We start from the raw sequence: 24,037 nt of genomic DNA, 5'->3' as shown, positions 1-24,037 counted from the left end.
TGAACCCTAATCTCCCATCAGCTTCCACAAGCCTGGGAGAAAAGTCTCTTGTATCAACAAACAAGCACGTGTGTATGTGTGTGTTTGTGCACGTGCACAAATATATATATGTTTGAGTGCATGTGTCTGTGTGTGTGTACATATATATACACACACACATACACATCACTCACATACATGCATGTTTGAGTGGGCACCTTTAGAGCCAACAGGCAAGAAAGATGTCATCACGTTCCCCTAAGCCAAGAAAAAGATGCCAACACGTGGGAGTTCAAACTTAAGCACCCTTCCTCGCTCACGACTAACAACCCACCACCTGGCTGAAGCCAGGCCTAAATACCAAAAAGCAATGCACTGGCACGGTAGGGACTCCCACCTTCACGGGTCACTTCATTCTCTTTCATCTACAATCCTGTAATTATCGAAATCTGGTTCATGACACAGCAGGGCCAGGCAATGGATAACGTTGAGGAGATCAGTGTCCTAAATCGCCAGCAATCTAAACCCATGACACTGCATTTTAAAGCAAAGTGCTTTTTAAGTAGTCAACAGAGAGACTGAAAGGCACTTTACCCAACCCACCAGAGCAGAAAGTTACTTCCAAAAGCTGGCTAAGACAGGCAAGTTCATTATCCTGCAGGTCTGAGGCACTGAGCCATAAGATCTGGCAAATGTTAAGAACACGCAGCCGTATGCGCATTTATAGCTTGCCAGTGAGTAGGGAAAAGAAAGAGAAACAAAAGAAACCCAGGAAAAAGAAATGTTTAATTATTAAAAAGAACACAATAATCACCATCCAGTCAGCAAAATCACCCAAATGACTTCCTTCCAGGCTGTTCCAGTCTTACTATTTTCAAGTAGTAATGCTGTAAGCATCTTAATCTAAACTGAAGCACAGAGCAATCACAATCAGTTTTTGCATGGAAAAAAGTAATTCCTTCAGCAGGTCTACGCGGGGCTCAGGGAGAGGGGCTGGACACTGCCCTGGAAGGCCCAGCTGCTGCAGCAAACCCTCCCCCAGCACCCAGGGAGGGCAACAGAGCAGTTTGCTGGTGTTATTAATTCCTTTAAGAAAAGCGGCAAGTAGCCAGCACCTCTTTCCACAGTTACACCCTACAAGACAAGCAGTCCCAAATTTGAGACTCAGCTCCCAGCTTTATACAGCCACTTGACAGCACCAATGTTTTCAGCTCAGCTTCAACTTTCCTTTACGCGAAAAATGCAATTCTGTGAGACAACTTGCCTTTCCAGTATCCCTAAGTAGCCTGACTTCAATGTATCTACAAAATGCCTGTCCATGCCGTTAAATGTCTTCCACTTCAATACTAGGTTAGAATAACCCTCACTTTTGTAGCACCCCTTATTAGAGAATCTCCAAAACCCCCTACCTAGTTGGTTAATACTGCAGTCAGCCTTGCTACGAGCCAGAAAGGAATATATTGGGACCCTTCCACGCAACAATGAAAATCTGCTTGTCCTGAGTTGAATGACATGAGACAATATCCCTGCAATGGTAGTTTTGACAAGGACATAATGAATCAGAAGGCAGCAGCTGGGGCACCATGCTCAGCACCATCGTTGTTATAAAAAGGTGGGCAGGACCCCACTGACAAGTTATCAGGGTCGTCGTTTTAAATTTTATTGTAAGGCAGGCACTCCTGGCAGCCAAATCATTTCTCAGATATTGTTATTATCTAGAGGAATCTGTCACTTAGTGATCTGATGGATGATGTTTCTCGCAGCTCCTGTGCAGTGCTGGACAAACAGCACGAAGCTTGCTCTATGAAGCCTGGGAGAACATAGCACAGAGTTTCATGAAGATACATTGCTATGCTGTTTTAGTAAACCTGTGGGTCTTCCTTGAAAAATGCTAATCCTTCCTTGCATTGAGCAAGACAGCAATAAAAATTGATTTTTAGTTGACCGATTTGTCTAAAAAGTTATTTCTAAATGGAGGGATTAAAAGCTGGTACATGAGCAGATTGTTTAGACACGCTACAATCCGGAAATACAAAGAAAAAAGACTGAGAAATACTGAGAGGATTAAGGACTGGCTGTACACAGGGCTGAAACTGTAAATAGGTTATGAGTAAAAAAGCTGTTTCACTTCTCTGCAACAGAGCAAAACTGCACATCAAATGCACACACATTCAATAGTGACACTTGCTGCTTAGCTATGCTGTCTGAAGTGTGTTTTCTCCCCCAAGAACAGCTCTTGCATGACTTTGCTATAGCAGCTCCGGGAAGCAAGCAAGTCTGACATGCAGCATGATACTCTGACGCAGTCTCACATCTTTTCGTGTTTCTGTCACCTGCCTTGTTGGTTTTCTAACTAAAAATAAGAACTATGCTGGAAAAATCCTAAACGGCAAAACATTAGCAACGGAGCTCCGCAGTTCTGCAGTCTATAGGTAGCATCTACACAAAACCCCGTAAGCCAGTTTCTCGAGTCACATATCACAAATGGGTTCGAGGCACTAGAAAAAGCTAAGAATGTGCCCAGAAAACTTTTCTTAACCCATTTAGTTCACCAATCTATTAAGTTAGCTACTTCAAGATGCTTAGAGAGAGAAGCAGAACAAATGCAAGGGCAAATATTCTAGTACCATTTGTGTTGTGAGAGGTTGTCATACACACACAGGAGCCCCAAAGGGAGAGGTGTGAAGGGAGAGGTGTGAAGCACACTTTCAGAAGCGTGAAAAAGCCCCCACACCAAATCAACATCCCCCCACAAGCAGACTTCACCTTTAAACTCATCTCCAAACATAAGACCTACTTTGATTTGTTGATGGCTCTTTTCAGCTTCTTCTCTAGCTGCTTCATCCGTCCCATGGCGGCATTGTATTTGGCTGCAGTCTCCTTGTGAACCAACTCGCTTCTCGTTTTGGTTTGTTCTGCCTCCATGACCTTCAAGAAAGAAAATACAGGTCAAGTGGCAAGACATTAAAATGATATGAAACAGATTGCTATGAAGAGCATCCTCTTAACCTCTCCAGTCAACTCATGGCAGGAAAAGGAGGAGATAGGAAAAGAAAACAATTGCTTTCAGTGAACCTACTTAAAAACCTTTCTTGAAAGGAGCAGCAATATACCAGGTTTGCAAGCGCTACACTAATTATTACAGAGGTGTTGCAGCTTCTTGCATGATATCCCTTAGGGGAAGTTCAGAAAAGCCTTGATTTTTAGGATCATCCCTCTTTCAGCGCAGTTAGACGTTCAGGAGCGGAATAGCGCTAGTCGAAATCGCTCAGTTACATTTAGCAGTGTTGTTCCTGTCCCCTCCTGCTTCCCTCAAGGGAACCTTCCCTGTCCGGCTGGGAGCCTGAAGGCTGCTCAGCACTCAGTGTCGTGCTGCCGTTCCCCCACTCTAGCAAACGAGAAAGGGCTGAAAACCATCTGCAATGGCAAGAGGATTGCAATGCAACTCAGCCTATCCCCTCAGCCTGAATTACCCCGAGCCGGAGAACAGCGTGTCCAATAACCAGTCCATTCACAGGCCGCCGGGAAACCGGCTTTTCTCTTAAAATAGTCAGCCTGCCTCAAATCACAGTTTCAACGTCAAAAACAAGCAGTGGCTCAAGCCATTAGCTGACAGCTACATCAGCCAGGGAGAGAACTTACTTGCTTAACGTGAGAGTCGCGGTGACACCTCTCTCTCTTGTTCCCAATCTGTCTGGCAATAAGGAGAAAGCAGGCAATTTTCAGGCTTCCTCTCTGGCAGCTATGAAGCTAGCCTTCTGAAAAATGGTAGGATTCAATTTTTTCCAGTAGTGGGTTTCCAGATATCTCAGCAGTGAAGTACTCATCTACTTCAACGCAAATTGCTCCAACTCCCTTCCGTGGCCTGGGTTATTCCAGACCAGACCAGACGGTGATGTCTGTGCTCTCAGACCCAGAGAGAGAAAAAATTCAAAGTAGCTAATTTTAAAATAATCTCACCCATAATGCCCTAATTTCACGAGACTGTCTCAGCCCTTAGGCTGAACTAAACGCACAGAAGAGCACAGTCAACTCTCACTTGCTTGGCACACGACTCTACTCGGGAAAAGTGGTGTGCCATCCTTTTCGATGCCTAAATAAAACTGTGAAACTGCTGCATGCTAAAGCCAAACTGTATCAGCATCAACTAATGGCTCTTGCTGCCACAACTGGAAGCTGCATTTTGCTCATCTGTACGCACCATTTATTATGAAACGGAGAGACTGCTACAGAACTTTAAACCTGGAAAAGCTTTCAAAGGCTCTCTTGATTAGATGTAAAATAATACACTCAACTCCAGCACCTTTCAGCTGTTTTATATACAAATAAGGCTCCAATTTTGAAGAAAAGTCAAAAAACCTATTAGATTCATAGCAGACTCTCCTCTGCCTCCTGAAAACAAGCTGCAGGCTCTCATCTTAAACAAGTGTTAGGAAGCCAGGATGATGCAATGACTTTCCATAGTGAACTATGTCAGACAAGGTTGGTTTTAGTATGGAAGCGTCTTGGATTAAAATACAGTCTCCAAGGACAACACAGAGGCTGGTTTGCTTCTTTGTAGTGTGGCAAGGAAACCGCAACTTAAAAATGCTGGAAGCTACAAAATAATGGGATGGCTGGAATCTGCCGATTCTCAAGTGTGTGTCAATCCCTCCCATCCATTCTTGGGGCAAAACTAGCATGGGCTTTGAGAGCTAGGATCAACCGCATGATAAGTACCAGAGTTATACAAGCACCAGAATCATAACACAACTTAGGTGTTTGGAATCAAGCTGATATTGCAAATCTTTCATATTAAGCATCATAGAAGTCCCTTCACCCTGCAAAATCAGGGTTTGAGGATGACAGATCGTAATCCCCTCAAAATACCTGACAAAATACAGAACTGGTTGCCAAGTGTATACAATTTTTACCCTTTTTGGAAAGAGGGGGGGAAAAAGGGTTGTATACTTCATCCTTTTAATTTCAGAAATCAGTGATGTAAGAAAAACTGTCTCCCCCTAGTCTTTTGTTTTCCTAAGAGCCTTCTGTCATTGCACTGATATTATCTGCACAAGTTCGAGGGGAAGCCAGGGACTGCCTGCACCCTTCCCTAGAGACAGCAGCTCAAGGTGCATTCGCTAGGCTGAGGACAAAGACCCACTTCCGCAAAACCTGTAAGATCCCTCCACGGAGGTATCTCTGCAGACATCCTTAGCATTCCCAATTTACTGCCAAGATGTTTTTAAGTGTTTCACACGGACAAGAAGGAATGAAAAATGATCGCCCGCTCCTCCACAAAAGCCAACACCACCTTTAAGTAGAGAAGCTGTCCGTCAGGGCAGATGGATGGAAACAGGCTTGCAAACCCTCCCCACCCATCACCCAAGCCACAATCCCACCTCCACACCTGGCAGGTTCAACATGACGCCACAGTTCAAAGCTAAGGAAACAAAAACACTGCATGAGTAGCTTTGTGTCTGCGCCCTCCAAGTAACCTGCACAATCTGGAGTCAAAAATGGACTCTGGGCAAAATTTCAAAAATAACACTGATGCAAAAGAAAAATGTATGAGTGAGATTTAGCAAAGCAGACCATCCTAGCCTGGGAATTACTTTGTAGATCTGTTTCTTTTTCCAAATATTAAATCGATGGCTCTTCTGGAGGAAGAATTAGATATAAAAGAGGCAAAATAGACAATGCTAGATCCGGATTCAAGAAGAATAGAATCAATAATATAAGGGATAAAGATATTGGGGGGGGGGGGGGGGAGGCAGGGATAAAAACCATACTGCATGCTATTTCCAGAGTGAACGGAGGGAGAGATTAGGGCAGAGAAGGCTGTGGATATTTCTGTTGTTTCTTTCATAGCTTTTTTTTTTTCCTCCTTCCTTTTCCTCCAAGTAGTTCCATGTGCAGGAAGTATCACTTCTCTCTACATCACAAAAGTACCCACGCATTTACACTGACAGATGGTACTGCACGGTATAATATAAAAGGGAGCTTCACAAGCCAAACTAAACCAAGAGGGAGCATGCATCCTCCCTCTTCGCTCTCCCCTCACCCTTTCCTTTTTAAAATGCCTCATGATCAAGAGCCAAAACATTTCTTCTCCCTGCCAGAATTTACGAACATATCTCAGGGACGACAGTAAAAGCAGAGCCTTTTAAAGACTGCATCAGCAATTAGAAATCATCATCAATTTCTCTTGAAATTCATGCAGGACCTTCCTTTCTACTCCAGCTCGCCTCAAACTCGAGGTAACACATTTGTCAGTGCTTTCTTTTTGTACACATTTATATACAAGAATGACTTTCTACAGGAGTATCAAAGCCAAGATCCCTGCCCTTCATTTCACCAAAACTCTCTGTTTTTTGGCCCTTTTATAGCCCTGCTCCCTGTGCTACAAACTACGTCATAATATAAACGCAGCTACTAGCAAGTATATCACTCTTCCACTTCCCAAAACACTTATCCTAAATTTTAAAGAAACTGCAATTGCCTGACATACTGGCGAGCCAATGTCTACAGTGAAAAACACTTTTCTTCTCCAGGCAGCTTACGGGAAAGTAAAGGTCTTTGCCTAATCAGACACCTTGCCTACATGCAAGCTAGACGTCTGTATTTCCATTATAATCACCAGAGATTCGTCTTACAACGCACACCAAAACCTGATCATGTGAATTTTCTCTAGACCCCATAGACTTATTCACCAGATCTCTTTCGACTATAATGGAAGTTTAGGCAACTCACTCAGATGTACACCGCAACATTTGAGACAGCAAAACTTAAACAGCTAAAACCCAGCCTAAGTATCATTATAACCATCTCAGATCTGGGGGAAAACAGACATCTAGAAGGGCAAGAATTTACCCCAAAATACACACTGCGTTAAAAACAGAGATAGGTAAAGAATACCCATCACAGGATTACCCATCATCATGCCTACTCACAGGACTACACCATGGTCCTGTGCTCCTCTGCAGTCACCATAAAGCTCAAATGTAGATGCTTACGGGGATTTGTTGCATCTCCATAGGCAGGTAAGACACCCAGCTCCTACTCTGGCACCCAGTTTCCTTTGCTTTCATTGGAAACAAAGCTCAAAACACAAGGTGAAAAAGTTCTCGAGTGACAGCCTGTACTCCCTACACCTCTTCATGCTGGTCCTGCCTGCTTGATGAATAAAAGTATCTTCCACATGTCGTGCTTCCAACAAGGAAGGCAAAATTGCAGCAACTCTCCAGTTCTCAATAAGTTTAATCGGACAGTTTGCCATTTCAGTAGCTACAAAAGCCTTGTTTACAGTCTCTTGCTATAGACTGTCACATTAAAAATAATAGTATTTTCAGCTTTTCAATCTATGAAGAAAACAAAAAGCAGTTGCAGCATACAACCCTCATCTCTGTTTCCTCCCCGTAAGGGTCTGCAAACAGCGTTTCCTGTTCACTATGCTGGAATCCAGGTCTTTGTCCGTATCTGTTGGGTCAAAAGCAGAAGTAACCTGGCAATATTTCCATACACATCTTCACAGAAGAGAGATGTCTCATTTGTTGTCTTGTCTACGCTTTTCCCTTATGCCCTCTGCTCACAATGCCTGTCCACTACCAAGCTACTTGAGAGCTCGGAATTGTTCCAGGTTTCAGACAAATTCAATAGGGCCTTTTACCTCTGCCTAAGAATAGCAGATAAGAACACTTTACTCTTGCCTGACATTTCTACTAATACAGAAACAAATGAGTAAGTAACCCACTTCTCACATTTGGCACAGAGAGGCTTTTCTGCATTCAGTTCATTGCTGTGCAAAGCACAGTGCAAGATTATTTTCTGTCCGATACCTCTGTCATTTACAAATACACACTAAAAAGCTAGCAAGTTCAAAAAAAGCTTTGTGTAACTGCAACGCAGAAACTTTCTACAACAGTGATTTTATATGTGAAAGTGGAGAACCACCTTTTTTTTTTTTTTTTTTTTTTAACTGCCTACCCTAAGACACATTAGTTATAGTTAGGAATTTCTAATGTAAATAAGAATTAATGATCCAGGTTAACAGAAACATTGTGACAACCAGCAAGAATTTTGCTCTAGTAGAGCTTAGTCCTCCCATCTGTTTTCATGCGTACCTTGCTAGGGAAAGATGATGTTTTTTGTTTCTTCACCTCACTGAACACTTAAGCACATCATCACTACTTGCATACACTGAAACCAGGAAAAAACTCTCTCCGCTCCTGCAGAAGTCATAAAACCCCAGTCGGCACTTCAAACAAACTGATGCCAGGTGTTCAGTCGGGACTTCCAAGAGTCTAACAGTATTTTTATTTTTTATCCTTGGCTGGCTCTGGCCCTAGCCTTGAGATTCCCAGGATAGACAGTGGAAATCAGGAGACAAACTTCATGGCAACTCTTCCAAAACCCACGGTATCCCGGAAAGGTGCAAACATGCACTTTTTGGGAACTGAGATTTCTCAGACTATTTTAAGCGCCAGGAAGGGATATGAGAGTATCACTCCTTCCATTCAAAAAGCTCTCAGCTGGTCTACGCAATTCAGCACCATATCCTGTGCCTGGGCGAGCCGACATCTGCAAGGTTCCTATTCACTGCTCAGCGGTAGCCATTGGGGATGTTACAGTTTGAAGCACTTCTCTGACAAACGAATATTCTGCATTCAGAGGTGATACATACGAACATCACCAGCACAACTTCACCAAACACTGCAAGCTGCTAGGCAGAGCAGCCGTCATCTTGTACCCGCAGTGAGCGCTCGGCACACCTCGGGCATGTTCCTACTGCAGGCTGCTAGGGAAGGGTCAGGTGCAGTAAGCAGTCACTGGGATCCCCCAGAGATATCGATGGAAAAGAGGAACCCAGCCTGAAATCTCCAGGTTGCTTGCATTTCTTCTCTGACTCACACCAGCATGAAACTTTTAGTATCCCCTGATGAATAAGTATTTCTCTGCCTACAATTTGTTGTCGTTATCACTGTCCTTCAGAGAAAAAACAAGCAGAACACCAAAATACACGTTACTCCCTTTACTAAGCTCCCAAACAAACATTTGCAGATCATCCTTCTCCTCTTCCACGTGTATTCGACCCACAAGCCATGCACTGCATCTGCTCTTGCCAAAAGGCTGCACAATACACCAGCCTGCAAGCCCAGCAGATGGAGGTTTTTGGTTCTTCCCAAAAAAGGTTGGGAGTCATGGCTGAAGTGCAGATTTCTCTCAGGCGGTCCCACCAACACTGTTTCACCACCTCCATCACTAGATACACAGTTCAGGCTCAACACTCATTTGTTTCCTCAGGTTTGGGGGTAGAAAAGTCAAGCAAAACAGTAACATATTTTATTACGCCAGTTAGACAGAGGCTGCTGGTATGTTGTTGCTATCCCCTTCCATCAGAGCTCAGCAGTTTAGCAGTCAGGAGCTCTAAACAGCATTCCCAGTTTTCTCTCCCATCTACTCAGAATCAAAACTTGTTTATGCATTCCTGGACTTTGCTCATACCAGACAGGGATAACAGCTAGGGAAAAATGACAACTGATGGCATCCAGGCACAACAGTGTAAAGGTGGGGCTCCCTTCAGAAACACACAACAGACGGTACCAGATCTGCAAATACCCAGTGGCAACAAGGTCAATAACATAAGCAATACCCTGGGGGTTGGGTTTTTTTTTGGGGGGGGGGAGGGGAGGGAGAGATGGGAGGGATTAATATAGAAATTTATATATATACAAAATACACATATATTGCACATACCAAGTTTCTCATCTCTCCCTGCATAGCCAACATCCTTTTTGTTCCCTGTTTCACCATCTGGTAGCTGCTTTTTTACTATCCATTCTGAAATAGAGGCTTACTCCTGAGAAGCTTCTCCCGCAGAACAGAGCTACTGCGCTGAGGACCGCAAGACAATAAGAGCACTGTACAGCACACTCACCAGATTTGGAATAGCAAGTTCAGCTTTACTGGCGTATCAAGGGAACTCTGACAGAACAAAGGTTTTTAACTTCAATTTTTGGTTCTTTCATGTTTTTAAAAAAAAAAAAAACCTTTCTGCATTCTTCCAACGTGCAAGAAAAAAGAGAAGGTAAATGACAGAAAAATTCTTCTTGACAGCTGCTAAAATGAATACCGTCTTTCACTGTTACATGGTGTGCCTTTTCTTTAGATTTAAGAAGACTTTACAAAGGAAGTAAGACCTTGTCCAAACTTGAAAGTTAATTTAGGATACAGCAGCGTGCAAGCTTAAAATGCAATACGTGTTCCTAGATAAATCTGCATCTGAACACACGCTACAGGATAGAAGTGCCTTGTTCAACTTGTTCAACAGCCATCCCTATGCAATCATTCTGGAACAATTCCAAATGCAGATAGGCCTTAATACATTGTTTATCCCTATTTTATAGGCAGTAATTTTTTTTTTTCTTAAGAGAGAAACTAAACACAGTCTAATAGCGAACTACAGTTGTCCCAGTAGCAGCCCAAGGCCCAAATCGTTTAACTAGAGGCTTCGTTACTGCTCGTAGCTTCATTACCTACATGTCACGTGTCTGGGAACACATACAAAAATGTGGTCCTTCAGCAGCTAGCCTCAGCTCTGTATTTGTATTACCCTCTGAGTAGCATGGTTGAGCATCTCTTGCCAGGCAGAGTCAAACTGACGTTTGTCATCCTCCAGTAGCCTCTGCTCAGCAAGCGAAATGGTCTCCTTCGCAGCGCGTAACACTTCAGTAGCCCTCTGAAAATCCTGAGTTGCTCTCTGTGCTTCCAGCTGTGCCTGAAAAAAAAAAAGTCAGGATTAAAGACAAAGGAAGGCTCACGTTTAAAAGATCTATCACGCTAATCCAGGGACTTCAAAAACACCCGCTCCAGCATTACTGTTTCCTAACCTTTTGCTTAACAGTGACGCACAGCTCCCCACTGGATTAACTACTGCTAAACCAGCAGTTCACACCCAAACAGGTCATTTGTAAAGAACTGTCTCATGGTGTTCATACCCAAAAACACACAGCTCACGACCTACAAATAAGCATCTGGTTGAGAGATAAATACCTTATGATGTCAGCTTAATCACTGGGAAACGAAATAAAACGCAAAACAAAAGCAAACGCAATAGCAAAACTTGTGGCATGTCAAGAACACGCTGGAAACGGCACTCCCTCAGCTTAAAGTCAGGGTGGTTTTTTTTTGCTGGTGCACCATTAATCACGTTGAAGAACTGTTTTGGAAGTATTACATTGCTATGAAGCATAAACAGAGTTTTCCAAGGCGGCGGCTCCTGGTTCTGCTGATGTTCTTGTACCTTGCTAGGCCAGGGACACAACAAGCGCAGCAAGCCGCCGCTACAGAGAAACAAAGGTAACGGGGGGGTCGTAACGCCCTACGTGGATATAGGCCCTGCTACGTCCTTTGGAAGCTGCTACTGGATTTTGACAAAATAAGACCAACACCTATTTTGAACAGTCATTCAAGACAAGTCACTAGCACTAAAGCGTAGCGCGGCAGCCCTTCTTTCCGTTTGTCTGCTTTTTTTTTTAAGTAAGATTAGAGATGGCCTCTCTTTTGAGGTATCACTGAATTAGCAGAAATTTTAACATTCAGGCTTTCAAACCTGCACATTTCATGTTGTTTTCCTTTATCAGAAATTTTTAATTGTAGTCATTTGCTATCTTTAAACGAATCTGCTGTTAACTACGACTTCAGAGCCCTTTTTAGGGCAACACACAGAAATACGTTGTTTACCTGAAAGACAAAATCTTTTCCTGATCTTTTCTACACCAAATTCTTATGCATGTCATAGATTTCTACTTAAAAGCAGTGGGTCTGAGGCTATTCTGCACTGAATGAAAACCATTTAATTGAATGTAAAGCCCGCATTTGATTGAATGCCCAGCATGGGCGAAGACAAAGTTTTCAGCTACACTTCAATGATTTTTAAATGAAATGAACCAGTTTATACCTACTGGAAACGTCAGCTTTGACCAGACACGACCGATACAGCAAAATAACGAGGAGTCTGAGACTGAAAGAGAAGACAGGACTCTGACGTACAGGGAACAAAATTTAGGAAGATCAAGTTTTTTATTCAAGGAAGAGGTTTTAATGTGAAGAAATGGCGGTCACTTGGGAAGCAGCTAAAACCTCTGATACCGAATATGAAATAAGCAGAACCGGCGCATTTCTCAAACAGCTGCTGGTAGCGTGTCCTCATCACCAGCTGCACCAAATACAAGTAACTGGTGTCTAAAGCGTGAAGGTAAGGGTAATGAAAAAAACCCCTTCCCCCTCTGCTCCCCACACACTGTGTGCGTTTAGGGGGGAAGGGGGGGACACCACCTAATTTAAATCTAACTCTCAAAAGGAAATAAAGCACACTAAGTTTCCCTCACAATGCCCACAGATAGCAGAAACTTCTTATTTCCCTCTCCTTCTCATACAGAGAGGTATTTCACCCTAAAGCGACTGTGGAAAATACACGTCAGAGGTCCTCCATCTATTAGCTGGGGAAAAAAAAAAAAAAACCCAAACCAAATCGGAACAATAAGAGCAGTAGTTTCCTTGCAGCCAAGCTCCTTGCTGCACCTCCTTCTCAAGTGACCAGCGCCGCTTTGCACAGGGGAGAAGTTCATCACACCATGCCCTTCTCTGCTCTCAGCCCGCTTCCACCTCGCAGCCCTCTCTAAAACACCCTTTAAGAGGCAGAACACTACAGTGCTAATTTCCATCTAGGACTGCTCATATCAGAGCAGCACAGTGCTTTGGGCCAATATGGGTGGAATAAATAGCATTTAATACCATCATCCTAATGCAAATAAATTTATTGTTAATACAATCTGCCAGGAAGTCTAAACGAAATAAAGTCTGCCCACTACTCCACTCGCCAGCTGCCCGTTGCAAATGAACTGCTGCGTTTCATACATTCAGATACATCCGACTAATGAATAGAAAGGAAACAAAAGAAAAAAATCCAGTAAGTGCTTGCAGCAGGCATTACAGAAGGGGGCTGAGGATGTGGCGAGGAAGAAACAGGGCCTGAACAGGACTGATTTTCAGGACAGACCCTGCAGGAGGGACCACCAGGTCCCTGGCTCACCTAGTAGCTTCCAGGCAAGAAGGCCAGACCTGGTGAGGGCTTCAGCTCCCCGGCCCTCCTGCTGCTGGAGGGGCTGTCCGCACCAGCGGCTCCCCACAGTGGGCGGACAGACCGGTGACACACTCCTAGCACAGGCAGAGCCACACCGGCACCTCTCGGCTGTGGAAACCTCTAGCAAAACCAGACCCCAGGGGCGAGATGAGCAATGCCAGCAGAAGTACTGTTTTCTCACCGTAAACTGCATCTGCACTGCAAAGTTTCTGTTGGCACAGACAGCTGGGTCAGGGATCAACACATCTAAGCCAGCTAAAGTCTGCAGAGCAATAGAGGCTCAGCTACTAAATCCCCAAGGAAAACAACATTTATTGGTAGCTTGCAGAACCAGCAGCTGTTTTGATGAAGCCTCTAAAGTACAACCGGTTGTACCGCAAGAAAGCGCTCTTTGCAATAAGCAATCCACATGCTAAATTGACAGTTCAGCCAGACTTTTTAGCTGTTCAGTATCTCCAACACCTGGACTTCTAGGACGCTGAAAGCCAAAGCCGCAAACAGGCAGACCCGTAATTCTGGCCGTACTCATTTTCATACCCCATAACTGTACGGGCAAGTGGAAACTCAAAACAAACACTACCTAGACACTCTCTCGGCTGTATTTGTTGAATGCTGCTCTGTACCAGCAGTTTGAAAACAGTTCTGGAATGCAAAATGCCTTTTGATTTCGGCAAAGGAGTTAGTTCAGATAACAGTTTAGCTTCAACAGTTATCTGAAGTCAGTCAACAGCCGTTTATTTTAAACAATTCATTGAAAGCCAGGAAAAGAAAAAAAAATGGTTCTGTCAAAGTGAAAAAGGATACTCAAGCACTTTTTAGTGCAGTTACTCAATAATTAGCGTTCGTTTAAAACTCCCTCCAGCACACACAAGTTGTTCTGCGAAGTTACCAACAGAGCCCTCTCACGCTCCCAGGCTCAAGCCTGCAAATCGCTCCGTTTGATGGAAGAGGCAGCAGCCGTGTTCTTCGTTTCTTTTCACATCGGAGGATATCAACAGGAGCTCACGTCCCCACGCAACCTCCTGACATTACGGATGAATTTCATTGTTTCAGCCGGTGGCTATTTCTCTCCCAGAAGACCAGAATTCAAATCAGTGGCTGAAAATCAGGTTGTTTGGCTTTCGAGCACAAACTGGTGTTTGAGTCGGGAGAAGGGTAGCACGAGGGAAAACGTATCAATGATCAAGACAAAAAGCTCCTAGGGGGGCTGGAGGCAAGTGGGATGCCAGCTTTCTGCCTACCAGCCACATAGATGGTGCTCGATGGAGTCTATCCAGTACAAAAGTGAGCATCTCTTCCAAAAAAGAGAAGAGGAGCTAGGTCAGTGAAACCCCTTACTGAAAAGGAGGAAGCCTCGACACCTTGGGAATCAGGGAGCCCGCTCTCCCAGGGCAAGTCATGCGACTGCTGTGCCTGATCCTCAGCACTTCGTGCCAGGGAACTGAACCAAATGTCTTAACCACTGCAGACCCTTCCCCTATTAGCAGAAAAAGTGAACTAGGATCCCTTGAGAAATGCGATTAAGCAGCCACCCAGGTTTCAGCGAGGGAGAATGCCACTGCCACAAAAGTCTTGGCTACACCCCCTTCGCACACAGCACCAACACTTTGTGCTGCTGGGTCCATCCCTCCTCTGCGTCCCAACGCTCTGCAAAAGATCTGCTCCATATACATCTCCTACAACATTAAATCTCTTCCCTTCAACAAGCAACACACCCAAGAGCCCTTCCCTGCTCTTGCAAGCCATCCTCCCCAGCTCTCCCCACAGCTAAGAGTGGGGTTTTTTTCTCCCTCTTTGCCACTATCTGCTCTGCACTCTTCCACCGAGACCTTCTCCTCTTGCTGGCTCACCTCCTGCTGATCCCGCTGGCTTCAGTGTGCCCAACCCCAAACTCCCCAGTCAGCTCTCAAAGGCTCAGAAATGACACCCAGAGCAGCACTCATGGAAGCAAATGGACTGTTGGGACATTATCTATATGGCTTTTTTTTTTTTAAATAATGCTGTAAAATTAAAGGCATACTGACAGCATTGGTAATTACAAGTTGCTAATGTACTGATGAAATTAGCTCAGTTCCGACAAATCCCTTTTGGGGGAAAAAAGCTGCACCCTCATAGGTAATTCTCTGCTTAGTCTGCACAGGGCCTTGCGCAGAAGCGAACCGTGCCCAACACCTGGACGGGGTGTGTAGCTAATGATACGGAGCCAGCACGTCTATAACAGTGATAAGAAGACAAAATGCTAGGCTGCAGCAAGGAGAGAGAAGAAAACAAAAGAGGCACTTTTTTTTTTTTTTTTAAATACAGTCATTCCCCTGGAATTTGCAGCACCATACGTTACATATTTTAGGGCCAGCACAGACACATCCTCTTGTCCATTTCCAAAGCAGAAAACCCGATACACTTCTCTTTTAATTATGAAGTACCACATTCTGCATAACCCATGTAGCTGTTATTGCCCCAATCACCCTTGCAGTCAGAGGCCTTGCCCAACTGGATTTTTCTGTCCTTCAATGCATAGCTTGAATTTTCTGTATTAACATCAACTAAGATGTACATTCCTCTTTCTCACTTCATAAAAACTCCAATTTTTGTTTCTGCCCACCAAGTTACACACACCTGTGCAACACAACCACTCACACTGAACTACAGCAGAACTATAGCATTCCTCCAAGGTTAGCTGACATCTAAGAAAACATTCTGGCAGTCACTGCCCAGCCTCTGATCTCTGAACACATGTGCCCACAGCTGATGGCCCAACCACAGTGCCAAAATCAGGCAGAGCGGGAGCATTTTGTGGGTTGAGCCTACTACAGAACTTCTTCCCCGGAGGCCCAAACCACAAGTGCTGGTACATTCATGAGAAGGACATCGCTAACATTTGATGTGGCAGTTTGCAAAGGTTAGGTATTTTCAAGTATTTAAAAAATGGCTTCTCATTCATAACGAGCCAGGTGAACTTATCTCACTCCATATGGCCAATGCATGCAATCATTTTATTTCAGCATTTCTGTGCTTACCTCATAAAAGGTATTAACGATTTCTGTTCATAAAATCGCTGAAGGCTGGAGCATGAAGGGAACACAGCTGCCACTCAGAGCAAGGCACCAGCAAGTCACATGCTGGCCCAAGGCCTTCGCTCTAAAAGGCTCTTTTTTGTTAATGTTAAACCAATGTCTCCCTTGCTCATTTATCTTTAAAACAATAGTTTAATTGCTAGCAGCAAGGGCTGACTTGCTTACTACCAAATAGATAATGATTAACTGGCTCCCAGTTAGACTCTTTAGGAGCAAATATACTTCAGATGTTTTCATTCTGGCTATCTCTTATTCATTTAATATCACTACACAGTCAAGTTGCTATGTGTGGTACAACAGTGAACGTGTTTTTTAACAGGAATTTTCCTCCACCAGCTTCCTACCACAGTTGCCATAACCTGTTTTTGCAGCACAGCCTGTCTTTGAGGTTTCTATAGTTGCCCGCACTGCAGTGTTCTGCACGGGCTTCTCACACAGACAAGGACAGCAGGACCACGACTCCTCTGCTATGGCAAACTTGTCCTGCTTCGCCACTGCACTCGGTTCAGTCATGCAGACACCTACAAGGTGAAGGCAATAAGCACTCATTGCAGCATTTACAGTAACTAGTCACTAAGCACTGCTGCCTGTTTTGGCCCCAGTTTTCCTCAATCTGTTTCAATGCAGCTGGCAGCACTAACGAGCAGAGCACCCCACACATCAACACAGGGGCCCAAAATTCAGTATCTTAACTATGACCTCAAAACTGACACAGCTGCACCCACATCTGTGGATGATGCTAAGCTAGCGGAGGTGGTTGGAAAGGCAAATGGCAGAATGTCAATCCAGAGAGACCTGATGAAACTTGAGTGGCCCAACAGAAACCTCATGAGGTTCAAGAAGGAGAAGTGCAGAGTCCTGCACCTGAGGTGGAATAACCCGTGATCAGCGCAGGCGAGAAGTTCAGCCCTACCGAAAAGGATCTTCGTGTTACAATGGCTGCGGGGCTGAAATAGTTGACAGTGCGCTCTTTGCGAATAAGGCAAACCATGTCCTGGAGGACAGCTGTGGCCAGCAGACCACAAGAAGGTATCATTCCGCACTACTCAGAGTGGGCGAGACTGCCCATTGAATACTGCATCCAGTTTTGGGCCCCCCCAGTTCAAGAGGGATGTCAAGACACTATACCAGGTCCAGGGGAGGTCTACCAAAATGGTCAGGGGCCAATAATGCACGACCTACAAGGAGAACTGAGGGATATGGGCTCCTTTAGTCTGCAAAGAGGAGGCTAAGGGGTGATCTCATAGCTCCCAGCTAAAATTTGAAGAGGAGCTGCAAAGAGGAGAGAGTCAAACACTTCTCAGCGGTGCTGGATGGTACAACACAGGGTAACAACCACAGACTGCAGCTTAGAGGCTCAGGTTGCGCATTAAGAAAATCTGTTCTACTAGGAGGGCAGTGCAACCTTCGGACAGGCTACCCAGAGAGGTTATAAATTTCCGTGCCTGGAGATTAAGACCTGGCAAAGTGATTGTAACATCTCTGCTTTGAGCAGGAGGCTGGAATCAGATTACCTCCAGAGGTCATCTCTGCAACCAGCATTTCTGTGAAGCAAGGGAAGAAGTATTGCATTTCAAAAGACAGATATGCTCTATTTTCAAGACCATTTCTAAGAGAAAGCACTGCCACATGTTCTTGAGGTCAGATCCTATCCAAACCCCATAAATCTTATTTCTCCACATTTTTTCTTACAGTTTCTCAGAAAGCAAAGAACATACTTACAAAAAATTACCCTGATGTTGAGTATGTTTTCCTAGATTCTCAGATCCACACGTTCGTTCTCCCGAATAATCAGAAGAGCTTTTCTTTTTTTTCTTTTTTTTTTAAAAAAAAAAAAAAGGAATATCTTCCCTGACCTTCCTTTCCTTTCTCCCTACAAACTAAAAACCCATATCCAAACGAGAACGGACAGTCAAACAACAGAAATCCCTTCTTGCTGTAGGCCATGTACAGATGTTTATCAGCAACTTAGAAAATCCAAAGTCTCTGTAGTGACCTCATTTTGGCAGAACTATGAGACTTTGTGAGCTATATGTTAATTTGATTTTCTGCATAACTGACAGAAAATGTAGTCTCTCAAGAGTCTGAAACACCCTTGCATTCTTTCAGCTGTTTATTGAAAACCTCTAAAATTGTACAGAGGTTAAAATTTGCCTTTTCAAAAGCAGATCTGAAGATTTTTATTTAAGTGGAGGAGGGGAAGGAGGGGGGGTAAGCCTTGCTAAAGCTTTTTGGAGCACAAACCATTTCCTCCCTGCTGCATAACCAACAAAATGCCTGTGGAATACAGTGACCAGATGTCCCTTAGTCTCTGCTTTTGATTAGATATCTTGCTGTTGCGCTAGGCTTTTTGGTCCCGTTCATGCATTCACCCCTCTTCTTCTAAAAGCATAATTGTTACAGAACTGAGCTGACTCCTGGCTCTGAGCCTGTTTATTTTCCTGGTAAGCCTGTAGTCTATAAAAAGGCCTAAGAAATCAGAGTAGACCTACAAAGCATGCTCTGACAGACATCTAGCTCTGTGTCTAACCCTTCTAAGTCTCAAAGCACACAGAAAAGTGAGCAGCAAGTACCACTGATGTGCACTAATTCTGTACCCTAAGGGAGGTTATACATATCACCTAACATAAGACAGGATCGTTATTCTCAAGCGCCCTTTTCCAAGCACGTACCAGAAGTTTTTCTCAGAGAGAAAAGGTTCAGGACTTAACCAGCAGTTTAACATAATCAGCTGCTTCTGTTACCAGCATACAGATGGCCAGTAGGTCTCAAAGACCCAGAATCTTGCCTCCTTTCTTTAGGAGCTATGGAAGGAAAAAAGAAAACCACCAAGCATGCAATTTCCATAAATACGGTTAAGGCCAATCCTGACCTGGACCATAACAATCATCTGCCAACTTCTCTCCATTCTCTGGGGTTCCCATCTAGGCTTGACACTGGGACCTTGCTAAACAAGGGCAAAAACTTTATCTCTGATCCTCTTCCACTAAGCAATAAGCTATCAAAGCCTACCGTCCCTACTGGGCACTCAGACATTCAAAACCTACTGGTTTTCTCTCTATTTTTAACTGGTCTAGCTCCAGCCCTCCCACCTCACTGCAGTACAGAGGGGACATTCTTCGGAGCACGGACGAAGATTTTATAGCATGTATTACACCAAGCCCTTTGGCCCTCCCTCATTATTTGAGAGGTCGTCCCAAGATGCTGGTCTGCCTAGACCCACTCACCCTCTTTAACAAGTCTATGGCACCAGAACATGCCAGGTTGCTCACACTAATGCCGTCCAGACTCAGTCTTCTTGGGCTCCCATTGCCATCTGCTTATTAGTTGTGCAATTGTTTGTAGGCAAAATTATAAAGCTGCTGCCTTCTGAAGGAGTAGATCATACAACATGTCCAAGTTTTTTCTCCAAGGGGACATATCTTATTAAAAGAGAACAAAAAAAATCAAGATAAACACCTCCAAATATTCACCTTAATCCTTTCAGACTTAGGCAGTGACTCAGTGAGTCTAGGGTTTACAGCTGGTTTCTAGGTTTATGGAGGCTGTACTTGTTCATCTGTACCTGGCAGCAGCCTTCTTCACTGAAATCAAATACAGAAGCAAGGGGCAAACACCCAGAAACACGTGCTGCAAAATTCAAGTAGCTTGCCTTAGTGGATTTTGTTCTCTAATTATTCCAGATGTTTGTGCAGAGAGTTTTCCAGGGGGTTGGCAGCCCAGTTCTGAAAGCGTGCCTTGCGCACAGATACTAACGTATGCAAAGAGAAAACGCATGAGCAGGGGTTTCATTCTCCCAAGCAATGGGCTGTCCTGGACATGTTCCCCCAGTCCCCGAAAGCCTCACACCTGCCAGAGACAGCCCTGTCCTCCCAGCAGGGTCACAGCCTGGAAGAAAGGCTCAGGTTGACCTCATGTATCTCAGCATGCTCACAGTTACTTCTAAAATAGTTTCTTAATTGCTTATTTTATATACAATAAAATACCTTTAATAAAAGGTAATTTTCAGAGGTGCTCAGACAACTCCTGAGGGCCCGTGGACTACTTCTGAGGGACCTACTGAGGATAATTAGGCAGAGCAAGCCTGTTATTCACATGTGCTATTGAGAGCTGTGCAACCCCATACGGAAAAATTTTAAGGCTCAATAGATTAAAGAAAAAGGTCAGGGACAGTGTCCTGGACAAACAAATGGATAAGTACAAATAATTAATTCCGTGAAGGAACAAGTCTAGATAGCAGCAGGGACAGACAGAATTTCAATTCCACTTCACAGCAATAAAATCCTCCTATAAAAACCAACCATTAAGCACCCTTTACTAGGTGAGAAAGGATCAGAAGTAGACAAAGGTGAAAAAGATGGCCCTTTCTTCCACATCCCAGCAGTGAAATTTATCTTCTACCTAATGGTAGACTAAGTTTATTGCAATTAAGAAAAAGATTTTCTTACAGAAGCTAAAATAAGTCAGTATAGGGCCATTCTCACACCTGCTACAGAAAAGTGAGACTCTTCAGATAATTTTTTCCAGAAGGATAATCTTGTCTTTCCAGAAACAGATGACAGCTCATAAATTCAAACTGTTATACTAGAAGTCATAACAAAACACATCCAGAAGGCAGTAACCAACATCCATATCAGATTTGTTTTGGCAGCAGCCCCTAGCATAAGCATTTATTATTTCACGATAAACTCCCACCTACGTAGACCACTGTACACAATAAAGATGGGGGTGGTCGAACATCTCCCAAAGGCGGCAAGACTTGTGCTGCCTTCAGCCATCCTCACTGGGCAGTTACCATGCAAAACAGGTACATATTATCTCATCACCATCTCAAGTCACCCAGTCTCAAATACTGGCTACTATTTTTAACATGACTGTCTGTAGCTTACCATGTCCTGAAAGAGCCCTTAATAGTGGTCACAGGGAGTGGGAAAGGTGAGAGAGAACAAGGCAAGGAGGGGAAACGAGCAGCTCATTGAATCATTTGCAATTACTGGGGAGGAGAGTGAACCACTAGCTAGCTTTCTATTGCTACCATTCAGAATAGCTCAGATGGATAGATGGAAGCTCTGAGGTTTGGAGAAAGTGGGAGAAAAGGAGAAAAAAAAATTAAGAAAATATTTCGTCTCTTCTAGAAAAATCCTTCAAAATACTTAGATGAAAACATTTTTTTCTGCTACTTCTAGAAAGGGAGACAGAAGGGGGAAGGATCTCTAATTTACAGTGTGGACAGCTAACAAATTTAAATAGTGGAGCCCCCTCCAAGGCAGGTCTTTTATTAATGATGAGAAGACCAATTAGTTTTTGCATCTATGGCTTACGCAAACTAATCCATCAAGAGAACAGTACACTCACATAAAATGGAAATGCAGGATGTATAAATATCATCCCAAAATAGCTAGACCTCTTCACTGGCACAGAAAGCACAGAAGGAGACCCAGGGAGGGGGAGACGGGCCAGTCACGCTGACCTACTATCCCGCATTAGCGGGGCTGATGGGAAGACAGACACGTTCAGGAGCTTTCCTTCACAGATTCCACCTTCAGTATGACTTTCCAAATCTCACCAGGCAACATCTGTTATCTTCTCAGCAGTTTAAGAACAGCTAGCCTGAAACGCTCACGTACCACACACTGCTCAACCAGCTGACAGAGCCCCAGAGCAAACATAAAATCAGGGTCTGAAATGTTAAGTAAATAAATAACAGCAATAATAAATCAGCCACACAAAGCCCAGCTGGTAGATCCAGTGAAGTCTCCCCGACCTCCCTGCTTCATAGGCATCGCCACATCTTTGGTCTGCAGGAAAACGCAGCACAACTGCAGACTCAAAATACGGTTTTCAGACTTCGAGCATTCAAGCAGAGCAAGAACGGACTGAGCACAGCCTGCGTCCCGCAGTGGTGACACGCTGAGCTGAGCATACCTGAATCCCAGGGCAGAGACTCCTACATGCTTATGACAGGGCTTCTTCAGTCACAACTGAGCAAACGTTGCAAGAGAGTGCAAGAGGCACTCCATCAAATTTAGAGTGCAGCAAAACATTTTCTTCACCTTACTCAAAGTACATCCTGCTTTAGAAATAAACATTGTGAAACTCACTGGATTCCCTGGCGGGAAACCATGAGGTAACTCCCCACCCTCAATAATAACAAAAATACTGATGTCAGATTCCCTTGCTTGGCTTATTTCCTCCACAGATTGGTGCCTAGTCCCACAGCCAGAGACGCACCGTGTGAGAAGGAAGATGAATATACTGAAAGTGCCCCTCGGGATCACAGCAATGGGAACTCCACATTCTGCAAGAGGACTAACGTCACATTGACACGGTTTCCCCAAGATTTAATGATGTGTTTCATAAGAAAAATGAAATGGTCAGTGGGAAGAAGGGGGTTCACATCTAGAGCAGGTCCACAGGGAACAGAAAGGGAAAAAGGATACACAAAACTTCCCAGGGTATCAGGGACAACCCACAGCCTCCTCCAGCACACTCCATCCTTCCAGGCACTTCTCCTCGTTCAGCTCACCTACATGGTCGCCCCACCTTCCTACGCTGAACCAGAAACCGTTACCTCCTCTTCCCTCATGCTACTGTGGAGCACCCTCCAGAGCTACCAGGGCATCTCCAATACAGCATCTCCCTTACAAAGGCCCAGCACAGGCAGACCACAAATAACATAAGCAATACTGCCAGCTTAGACTGGGTATCGCAACTGGCCGGGGGAGTAACGTCCATACAAAATACCTTCTGCTGGCTCCATCACCACAAACATACGGAAGTGCTCTTAGCAGCCTGGGGCAGTTACTGACCCTCTGCAAACATGAGTTGCTCTCATTTGATAAAAGGCGCACTCTTGCACACATCGCTTACTACTTCCTCTCTATGCGAGATGAACAAATTGTAAGAGAAACCAGAATTACAGTCCATCAGCAGCAGTGCTGCACAGACGATGGCTGCTGCTACTTACAGTGATAACGCACCACTGTAGACTATGGCCACAGAAAGTAGTCATGTACTTTTGTTTTGCTTTGATTGCTTTTTTTTTTTTTCCTTAACAGCTGGAAGGATTTGTAGAAGGTTGATCAAAGCCAGTTTTTAAATCCTTGTGTCCTTTTTTGAAAATACGAATCTAATAGATTATTTTTTGATTTCTAAACAGTTAACCAGAAGCACTCCTTCAATGAGAAGAGGTCAGTTGGTTGTTCTTACTGTAACTGTGCCAATAATTTTGCTTTTTACTAACTTCATGGCAAGCTGCCAAACAGGAACATAAGTCTGCCACAGTTCTGCTGACATTTAGTTTTTGCTTCTCATATTCCCCCTCTCTCCAACTTTTGGCCAAGATAAGCTTACTAGATAATATGAATCAGTCTTAACTCCTTCTCGTCTTAAACATGAGCATCAGGACTTCAGCTCACAAAACCAGAATGAAAAAGAGATTCCCTACAACACAGCTACCTCCAACATACCAGCGGGCAACACATCTAGTACCTAGGCACCGTAGGGGAGGACCTGGATAACCAGCACTCTTGGATCTGGACCCAGGAGCTGTCACCCCACACTCAGTACTGCCCTCCTGCTGCAGCCCGGCCAGCTGGTGCTGTGAGCCAATTAGTTCTCGCTCACTGAGCATACTTGGATGGGAAACTTGGGTGCTGCAGAAAGCGATACTGGCAAGACAACGCTTTCCAGTTCCTAATTAATTTTTAGGGGTGATGGGCAGTTTTGGACCTTCAAGTTATAAGAATTTTAAAAGCCTTTGTTTTCTGAAAGCGTCAGGCAACTTACCATCTGTAGAGCCACACTCCTTTCAGATGTCTCAAGTTGAACACTTAGAAATGGAGACACAATGGCTGCTTTG

At 44.2% G+C, this 24,037-nt stretch overlaps 1 protein-coding gene across 5 annotated transcripts in view; it reads right to left on the bottom strand.

Annotated features, from left to right (window-relative positions):
• SH3BP5 (SH3 domain binding protein 5) overlaps positions 1–24,037 on the bottom strand; it is a 91,655-nt gene that overhangs the window by 8,655 nt on the left and 58,963 nt on the right. For all 5 annotated transcript variants that reach the window (XM_068935582.1, XM_068935581.1, XM_068935584.1 and 2 more), the window contains 2 exons: positions 10,571–10,735; positions 2,777–2,907 (listed from right to left, as the gene is read on the bottom strand). In XM_068935582.1, coding sequence (XP_068791683.1) covers positions 2,777–2,907; positions 10,571–10,735 — 296 coding nt within the window. The remainder of the gene's footprint in view (positions 1–2,776; positions 2,908–10,570; positions 10,736–24,037) is intronic.

Source organism: Struthio camelus, chromosome 2 (genome assembly GCF_040807025.1).
Source record: "Struthio camelus isolate bStrCam1 chromosome 2, bStrCam1.hap1, whole genome shotgun sequence".
NCBI lineage: Eukaryota > Metazoa > Chordata > Aves > Struthioniformes > Struthionidae > Struthio > Struthio camelus.
Note: the sequence above shows the minus strand (reverse complement) of the source record. Positions and strands in the feature narration are given on the sequence as shown.